The following is a 10,736-nucleotide window of genomic DNA, read 5'->3' on the forward strand; positions in this document are numbered from 1 at the left end:
CATTTGCTGTCATGTTAAACTTATATTAAAGTTTTTCTTCATTACCCATTTAAGCCGTCTCCAGCCATTATTACTTAACAACGTTCTTTACACGAGCGCCGGTTTCGACACTGGTAGAATTTGTTATTTTGACTGTAATTAGACTTCTGCCAAATCATTTAATGTGATTAGTTAAGAGTTGGGAAGAAGAGACTGCTGATGCCACCCAGTAAATGCGAAATTAATTGTGTGTCAGTCTTTCCAATAAGCGTTCAGTGGGCAGAGGAATGTAGTTACTTTAAATATGATTATCGTTGTGTCCTTTAAGCATACAAAGTTGAAGTAGGAACAGAGAACGTATAGACGTTAGTGTATCGACAAACCAAAGCAAAGTTTAACGCTTCGACTGTAAAATTGTTCTGAAACCTTGAAACTAATGAAATAAGTTTATGACGTAGCTGTAATTAGCAATATAATGAAAATTAAAACAAGAATCAACAATTTCACTATACGCCTACGAAGGGAAACTTTAATAAAACGAACAGTTTAAACAAATGAATAGAACTGAACATAGAGACGATAAACGAAATAACTTTGCTACTCCACACTATATCATATCAACTATAGTAGTTGATAAATGTATGTGTTTTTCAAACTGATGAATGAAAGATATTAGGAATCTAATATAATAGACGATTTAGAAAAGTGTATTACATCAAAACACACGAAAGTGTACTTTATCCTGTTGATAAAAAGTGTACTGTAAAACTGTAAGAGTTTGTGTGCAGGTTCCTAGCGTTGTAAGTTCGCAGACATACCACTGTGCCACTAGGGGGCGCAAGGATAAGTAAAAAGATATAACATACTGGTAAGTGAAATATTATAAATTACCAATGCATGAAATTCAGTTGTACATAAATGCATAGATTGTGGAAAAATAAGTGGATAATCGTACAGTACAGTCAGAAACTGACTAGTTCTTTGTTTTAGGCTAAAAGACAGCATAGGCCTACACTGCCCTGCCAGAAGTACCTGAACGTAGAAATAAATTAGGCGATTTTGAATACAGAAATGCACCAATGAGATTAGTAGTGATGAAGTGTGAACAAGATGTCAAAATGGTATTTTGAAAAAACAAAACAAAAACTTATAGACTAGTGAAGGTAAGGAATTTCAGCTTGTGAGTAGTCATAAAACAAGATAAGCCAACGGTACTGGGGGCTTGGTAATAGATGTATACTAAGAAAATGATAAACGTTCAAATATGGTATTATTTGGAATTATCAGAAATAATCTTTGCATTCACATTCCCAAAATTAATTATTAGCAACAGGTGTTCAGGAAAAATTATTTTTCAATTTCAAAAACTCACTACTGAAAGCATAGGTGAATATATTATAATATTATCTGTTTGTTTTGAACTTAAGCACAAAGCTACACAATGGGCTATCTGTGCTCTGCCCACCACGGGTATCGAAACCCGGTTTCTAGCGTTGTAAGTCCGCAGACATACCGCTATGCCACTCCCGGTTTCTAGCTTTGTAAGTCCGCAGACATACCGCTGTGCCACTGGGGGCATTATGTTGTTTGTAATTAAGCACAAAGCTACTCAATGGGCTAGCTATGCTCTACCCACCACGGGTATCGAAACCCGGTTTCTAGCGTTGTAGGTCCGCAGACATACCGCTGTGCCACTGAGGGGGGGGCGTTATAATATTTTAATCACGTTACATCTGCTATTGCCAACGAGTCCTTTCGCCTAATCACAGGACTCATCAGGCTAGCTTGGATACTAAAGATATAGTAGTGGTCTAGGCGCACCAATTTTCATGAACAATAACGGTTATGGTGTGAATCAGATCGAGTGAGTGAACTGTAATTATTATCAATTTTACTTAAATCATTTACACATCACTTTTCATGAACAATAACGGTTATGGTGTGAATCAGATCGAGTGATTGAACTGTAATTTGTTTGTTTGTTTTGAATTTCGCGCAAAGCTACACAAGGGCTATCTGCGCTAGCCGTCCCTAATTTAGCAGTGTAAGACTAGAGGGAAGGCAGCTAGTCATCACATCTTGGGTTACTCTTTTACCAACGAATAGTGGGATTGACCGTCACATTATAAAGCCCCCACGGCTGAAAAAGCAAGCATGTTTGGTGGACCGGGGATTCGAACCCGCGACCCGCAAATTGCGAGTCGAACTCCCTAACCACCTGGCCATGCCGGGCCAAAGAAATGCACGTCATATTCTAGAGTCGTGTTTGTTTGAAGTTAAGCACAAAGCTACACAAAGAGCTGGCTGTGTTTTGCCCACCACGGGTATCGAAACCTGGTTTCTGGCGTTGTAAGTCTGCAGACATACCGCTGTGCCACTGGGAGCGAATATGTTATGTTAACCACACTAGATCTGCCATAACCAGTACCGACGAGGGCTATAGCCAAATACTAGGGTTGATCAGACATACTTATGACAGACACAATAGAGGCGCTATATATGTAATTAGTTTTCATCAACAAAGACTATTATGGTATAAACCAGATAAGCAAGTGAATTGTATTTATCATCACTATTTATAACCAGTGTAGCTCTCTTCAATAACAGTATATTGAAACCAAACATAAAAGATCTTGGAGTTATATTAGACTTTGATAAATATCCAATAAGTCTGAATAAAGATCTTGAGCTGCTATCTTTCTACTTTTCTATCTTCTCAGCTATCGGATAAAGGAATACGTATTACATACGGAGTGCAATGACTGGCTTGACTTTAGTTTATTTTTCCTTATATTATATTAGACACAACTAGTCACCACTGTCTATTAGCACCGGATTATAGTACTTTCTAAAGGTTCATCTAACTGATCTTGTTGATTTCAGGGGGAAATAAGTTTCAGCACAAATATGTCGCTGTTAACTCGTTATATTTCTCTTGGAATGCAAGTGGCCCTCACAAATACTTTAACCTACATGTAAAACTATATTATAATGCCTATAACTATAGTTTATAATAACGAAATTTAACTATGCCTTCGTTGTTTTATTGTAGTATGTTTTATGTTCTAGAAAACAAATAAAAGCTCTCCAGTGGCACCGTGGTATGTCTGCGGACTTACAACGCTAGAAACCAGGTTTCGATACCCGTGGTGGGCAGAGCGCAGATAGCCCAGTGTGTAGCTTTGTGCTTAACTTCAAACTAATAAAAAAATAAAAAAATGAATTCAAACAAGAACGACGATGTTGGTGCTGCCATCTTTAGGCTTGTTTTATATATTCTATTAGGAAAAACAAATTCTGTTGTATAATTGAAAATATTGCCTATTATCAGATATACAGAATATTATTTACATAGTACAACATTTCAATGGGTAAACGTGGCATCATCAGGTTCAGCAACTACAATGAGTAAATTAGTAACCTAGAAAATAATGGAAAACTAGCGGATGCGTACATTTGTATTTGATTGTTTAGTGAAGCAGAGAACCGCTGCTCCTGGAAATGTCAAGGTATTCTTGCGACTTATAACTGTATTTATCCAAATAGTGCATAAAATGTCCCGCAAAAAAAATAACTAACAAAAAATTTGAGTACATCGTATAAACATCATCTATGCTGGAAGAAACTCAACAGTGCTTATGGCGATATAATATTACAGAGAACGTATAGATACTAATTAGATGTTTGTTCAGGTCACGTGATCAAATCCGATCAGAATTAAAGGTCAACTTTAGTGGGTAAACAGAAGGTTCAAGAATGTTGATTTTGTTATAAATTAATTCCATTATCTTTAAGAGTAAGATAAGTGTACAGACATACATTATCCTAAATTATATGACATTTACTTCCTTTTAATTAAAATGTGTCTAACTTTCTTATTACACTGTAAAGTCATCCTAAAAATAAGAAAGATTGTTTGTTTGTTTTGAATTTCGCGCAAAGATACACGAGGGCTATCTGTCCCTAATTTAGCAGCGTAAGACTAAAGGGAAGGCAGCTAGTCATCACCACCCACCACCAACCAGTGCTACTCTTTTACCAACGATTGACCGTCACTTATAACACCCCCACGGCTGAAAGGGCGAGCATGTTTGGTGTGACGGGGATTCGAACGCGCGACCCTTAGATTGCGAGTCGAGCGCCCTAACCACCTGGCCATGCCGGGCCCCTTAGCACTTAGTAATAAAAATACAGCAATATTTACAAGTGGTTTATGAGAACGATGTATATTATTCATGTATACAAAGCCTAAACAAAGAGCATCACATGGGACATGCTTAAGGAACTGAGAGAAATTTTTTAAATAATGCCAAACTATTATGTAAAACAAAAAAAGGCTTAGTGAAAACGTCTCGTAACACATACTTCAGATGTTAACTTTCCAAGTTAACATTTGTTTTGTAAATGTCTTCATTAACAAGTACAGGTTCCTACAGAGAGAAAAAAAAAAAAAAAAGAAGTTCGTGTTTTTCCATTTTTGTCTGTACTGTATACTAAGCTTAAGTTAATAATTGTATAAACGATCGGTTTTCTCTAATTATGTTTTGTTTTTATAAATAAGGAGAAAAATTACCCTGATGATTTCAGTTCATTTTGTTATTTTTTTTTCTAACAGCTGAATATTTACTAATTAACTAAAAAGACAAACAAAAAAAACTTGGAATTTTGGGTAAAAATTTTTTCTCTCGAATTGTTAAAGATAATACTGAATTTCCACACGTTTCAAACACAAAATCAAGAATGCATTACATAATATATATATATATATTAAATTCATCATACCACAAAATTTAAATCAGGTGCAAAACTTGTGTATCAAGAATCTCTTGTATTGGGGAAGCTATACCTCAGATAACTAAAACAGACAGGTTACAAATCCAGTACGAATGAAAGGTTGAGTGCATAGCTTTGTTTTTTTGTGATGCCTATGAGAAGTCGGGTGATGAAGACACGGTTGTTATGGATGCTGGAGCGTTTCTTTGACAGAATAGTCCCTCGTGTGCATGGCATTTCTAAATGTCTTTCCTGCGAAAACAGAAAAAAGCTGTAAAGTAGCGACGCTTGTAAAGTTTTAGCCACATACGAATGTGCATGGTTGAGAAGGACACGAAGACTTTTTTTATTTAGTCAGTGACATCATTTTTTATTGTAATGGATGGGATTAAGACACTACAGTCCTCGTAAAGTTAAAAAAGAAGTTCCGAAAAAATGGATGTTTTGTGTGAAACTACTACAGATTTTTTCAGAACCTCCTGAGATTTTATTCACATCAAAATGGTTATTCAAATCTAACTTTTTCACTGGCTCTACATACACTAACCGAGAGTTACTTCACCACGTACTGCATTCTTCACACATTTATTACATTATATAAACATTTTCCTTATGATTAAAAGCACTGGGAGCGGATTAATTTTTGTAATTATTTTAATGAATTTCAGGTCAGGATGGTTCCTATTATTTAGTGATGCGTCAATATTGCAAAGCAAACTTCTCGAAACGAAAAACATAAACACACAAAAATTGTCTCAAAAGATTCATTTTCAAAACAGCAGCAATAAAAATACTGTAGTAATAAACACTCATTAATCATACTAAACATAACCTCCTACCAACAAAACATATTTTAGTTTTAAAGGTTACTAAACTAAAATGTATGTTTGACTTGGTATTTTCTAATCGAGCAAAATATTACGTTAGTAACTTACTAAAATGTACTTATCTGTAAAACTAAATGCGCAGATTATTATTAACTTCAAATCTTTTAAATATCTGAGCTAGCCGTCCCTAATTTAGCAGTGAAAGACTAGAGGGAGGGCAGCTAGTCATCACCACCCACCGTCAACACTTGGACTACTCTTTTACCAACGAATAGTGGGATCGACTGTCACTTTATAACGTCCCCACTGCTGAAAGGGCGAGCGTGTTTGGTGGGATGGGGATTCGAACCCGCAACCCTCAGATTGTGAATCGAGCGCCCTAACCACCTGGCCATGCCAAGCCTTTTCTACGGGAATACATTCTGGCTTTGAATACACTAAATGATTTCCATTCTTTACCACTCTTTCTGTTAGCAAATTGTAGCAATCCAAACAAATCGGTATTACAAATTGGAGTACAAATATTGATGCGTTTATTAACAAAACAAAGAAGACTTTTGAAAATCACGAGAAAAACACCAATAAAAAAGTACACATCGTGATCTTTCACATAAGGATAAAGGTTTCTCCCATCCAAACCATAATGAAACGCTAGAAACCGGGTTTCGATATCCGTGGTAGGCAGAGCACAGATAGCCCATTGTGTAGCTTCGTGCTTAATTACAAACAAACTCATACTAATATTATCTGTGAACGGCTGATTAATAACTCCAACAATGAAACACACTGAATTGTCTACTAAAATAGATTCTACTTTCGACTCCACTAACTTAGTCATTTTTGAATCCGATCGACCCAAATCCAAGAACACTTCCAATGTCGTCAATCTGTCCTCTAAAATACTAACTGAAACTCAACACAAACTACTCAGAAAATGTCTTAATTTTTCTCCTAAAACATAGAGAGCTTTGAAGTCATTTCCGCCCTACAAGAATTTGCACGCTCATTAAGACCGATAATTTTTTCACAATCAAACCAATGAGAGAAGTAACCTCAACTCCCAGTTTAAAGACAAACCTTTCTGGTCACCCCCGGCCAACAGGGAATCACATCTAGTGTTTTATCACTGCAGTTGAAAATAGAGTAATTCAAGCCATCAACTCCGACTCAAAAGTGGGAAACAATCTCTCCTATAGTGAACATACTGCTCTAATTTCACTAAAACGTGTAAATGAAATTATTATTAAACCAGCTCTGATAAGGGCGGCGCCACTGTCGTTCAAAGTAAGTCAGACTACATCAACGAGGCTTACCGACAACTTAATGACACAAATCACTATAAAAAAGTGGATTTGGACCCCACACCGCAATTTGTTAAAATTATCGAAGATTTGCTATATAGCTTACAGAAAAGCCAACACATCTGTCCTAAAACGTTACAGTTCCTTTCACCTAAACACTCAGTTCCAGGTTGCTTTTACATATTACAAAAAGTACACAAACCCAACAATTCTGGTCGTCATAATTGCGGTATGCCTAGTGAAAACTTATCACCTTACGTTGATCACCACATAAAAGATATACCCCCACGTTTGACATCGTACATTAAATAAAGACACAATACATTTTCTGACCAAGATCTCTGACATTAACAGCAACGAAAAACTTCCTCCAAACACTATTCTCTGTACTATGGGTGTTTCTTCTCTCTAAACAAACATTCCCCACGACAAAGGACTAAAAGCCCTAGAACCTTCTCTGATAAAACTAAACAAACCCAACACTCAAATTGTTTAAGACTTAGCTGAACTAGTACTTACACTTAACGGTTTTTAATTTAATAATGAGTTCTATATTCAAACAAAAGGCACAGCTATGGGCACCAAACTATGCCGACATTTTAATGGGAGAATTAGAGACGAGACTCTTGGAAAGTTGCACAGACAAACCAACGTTTTTGGAGACGCTGCTTTTTTTTTCATTTGGGTAGAAGACAAAGATTCATTACTGTCTTTTTATAGATGTGCCAACACCTTCCACCTTCTATTACATTTACTCTAGATTACTCCACTACCAAAATAAGAGTCTTAGATGTAAACCTAACATTAAAAGATGGTGTTCTACATACTGATTTGTACCGAAAACCAACGGATTAAACATAATAGTTATATAATCAAAGTTTTTACCCAAACCAAATATCACTTTCAACCAAGCACTTAGATTAAAGAAGATATGGCATGACAGTAAGAACTATAACCGTCACATTAATTCTTTGAAACAGACTATGACTGAAAGAGATTATAAACAAAACACTATCATCCAACAACCTGACAAAGCTAACAATATACCACATGAATCTGCGTTGAAACAATTACCTAAAATAAATTCTTCTCGTGTTCCACTGGTTATTACCTCTCACCCCAAACAAAAAAACTACCCCGGACACTAAAAAACTTTTAACTCCTTCAACTTAATGATCGACCAAAATCCATTTTTTACAGAAGTTCCTGTCGTTTCTTTCAAAAAAACAAAACTATGCATTCACAGTTAGCTCATGCTAAAGTTAACTTTAAGTCGACACCAGATGGAAGTCATCCTTGCAATTGCAAGCGATGCCAAGCCTGCAAATTTATGTACGAAACGGACAAATTGTCTGATAAAGACAACCAAAAGCAGTTCAAAATCACTAAACCCATAACCTGCTCTACAAAAAAACGTAATTTACTTAATCCAATGCCGAAAATGAAACGTCCAATATGTAGGTCAAATCAAAACAACTATACAGGAATGTTTTAATAACCGCAAATCAACAATAAAAACAAATAACTTCTGGTCGCAAATTACTTTAACATGCCTGGACACTCCCTTAATGACATTAAACTAACGGGTATAGAGACAAATTTTACATTTAACAGAAGGAGAGAAATTAAATAAGCTTACTGGATAGCACTATTAAATACTGTAAAGGCAAATGGCATCAATCTCGAACCCGATATTGTTGACCTTCGTATGTCGTAAAAGATTTTCAAAAGTAAATTCATAATTTAACTTTAACATGCCATACTTTGATTACCAAGGCTTGGATATAATTTGTTGCAGATCTCTTTCTGGATGATCTTTATGTTCCAATTTTATCAATACTCTTTTGTTTTCTAATGCCATTAATAACAAAGGATATATCTGTTTTGGAAATTATGAAGGCATCTTTGTGATCTGAGTATAAGAACATTTTGTGTCAGAGAGGGTTGTTACATATCTTTCCTGAAATCAATCATACAACCTGACTAACAATTTCAAATTGTAGTTCTGATAAATACCATTTCACTTTATATCAGCTGTGACTGTCACATGACTTGCATATTCAAAATCATATTAATAAAATGTACTCAACCCTCTGTAGTAATCAGATATTTATTTCAAGGTTTTTATTTAGTACTATAAGTGAACTTCTCAAGATTACATTCAGTACTATACAGCAGACAAACACGGATTATGAAGTCTTATTTACTTCCTTGTAGTTACTATAGACTAATGTTTATGATTTATTATGCATATAAATTAATCACAGTTTGGAGTTACTTTTAAAACTACTTAATAGTAACCATCTAAGGATTTTTGTTAACAAAGATCCAGTGACCAAAGTAATATGGATTCTAACTAATATACAGTGACTGAAAGACTGTTTTTCTCTTGTTAACTACAATAAATGACCAGAAATTAATTTGTTCTTTGTTACCTACTGCTAGTATATAACTATTATAATTGATTTTGAGCTTCTTGTTAAATATTTTAGTGACCATGGACTGATTCTGAGATTTTTTATTAATTACGAAAATAAAGAAATATATTTTGTCAACTATTATACAGAGACCACAGACTGATTTTCCCATCTTTCGACCCTGCAGCTAAAAGCCGTGAATACCTTCCAACGGATGAAGTGGAAAATTGAAGTGCTTCAACAGTTCCACCATGATAATCAAGCACTGCAAGAGGTTTCATTGTTTTCCAGGAAAATATACGGAGCCTCTTATCCCAACCACCTGTTGCTACAATTTTTGCATCTGAACGGATAGCTACAGCAGAGATGCCAGGGTTAGTCACCATAACTTTTTGTTTCATTTTAAGCTGACTAGGTTGAATTAATTCCCACAGAGACAAGTCTTTATCGGCAGAGCCACTGACTCCTTGGTGGCGGTAACATTCATCAAAATCGAGACAAATGACCGGTTCATTGTGACATTTCATTTCTGAGATAATCTGCCTATTTCTCCAATCCCACAATGCAACAGAACCACTTTCATAGCCACATAAAAGTAGGTTCTTTCCTTCAAGTACTTGTGTGTTTAAAAGTTTCATACACATACACATTCCAAATTTCTGGTCTTCACCTGCCTTTTGTTGAAGTGAAGCAACCTCCTGGTTGGTTTCAACATCAAGAACTTTGACTCTTGTTGGATCTTCATCTGGATATGCAAGGTATAGAGGGAAAGCACTACCTAGGCTACACTTACAAAAACCAACACCAGGGGCAGCAACAGATCCTGGAATATTCAACAAAATATGTTACATATTTTCATCATCTTGAATAAACATTATTGTTTTTATTTGCAGTTATTCAAAAAATGGTACAGTCGTAAAAGAAATAAATAAAATTCCTCTTATAATTTTGATGTCCAAACCAAGTATAATTGTAAATACCTCAAAGCTTTACATAAGAAATTTTGAAATGACACTACAAAGTACACACTTTATTCATCACATTTTCTAAGTGAAAGAAATTTTGTAAATTACTTTTAGAAATGATAAATTGAACCGTATGCTTCAATAAGCTGTACAGTATAAACTGGACAAGTAGTAATAGTAATTAATGGCACCCCAGGAGTAAACTGGCAATTTTTATAGTCGCTGAAAAATCATTTCTTGATACTCATTCCACTAATATAAACCCACTTCATACTGTGGTGAGAACTGGATTTGTACTGACAATGTTTACAGTACAGTGATAATGGTTAATTTGTATGCTTACAAACTTAGAGTACTAAGCTATATCAGTAAACATCATTTTAGGCACATAGGATTATTCCCAATGAGCTATATGTCCAATCCACTTCTGATGGGAACTGTTACTTGAACGGTTGGTTTGTTTTTGTTTTGGAA

General features: G+C 35.3%; 1 protein-coding gene across 1 annotated transcript; it reads right to left on the bottom strand.

Moving 5' to 3' along the window:
- Positions 1-2,541: 2,541 nt before the first annotated feature.
- LOC106463551 (guanine nucleotide-binding protein subunit beta-like protein 1) lies at positions 2,542-10,210 on the bottom strand. The gene is made up of 3 exons (XM_013923601.2): positions 9,410-10,210; positions 6,785-6,788; positions 2,542-2,551 (listed from the first exon to the last, which is right to left on the bottom strand). Exon 1 carries the CDS (start codon positions 9,945-9,947, stop codon positions 9,432-9,434), a length of 516 nt encoding a protein of 171 aa, XP_013779055.2. The 5' UTR covers positions 9,948-10,210; the 3' UTR covers positions 2,542-2,551; positions 6,785-6,788; positions 9,410-9,431.
- Between the last annotated feature and the right edge of the window lie 526 nt (positions 10,211-10,736).

The sequence above is a fragment of the Limulus polyphemus genome, unplaced genomic scaffold, assembly GCF_000517525.1.
Source record: "Limulus polyphemus unplaced genomic scaffold, Limulus_polyphemus-2.1.2 Scaffold1436, whole genome shotgun sequence".
Lineage (NCBI taxonomy): Eukaryota > Metazoa > Arthropoda > Merostomata > Xiphosura > Limulidae > Limulus > Limulus polyphemus.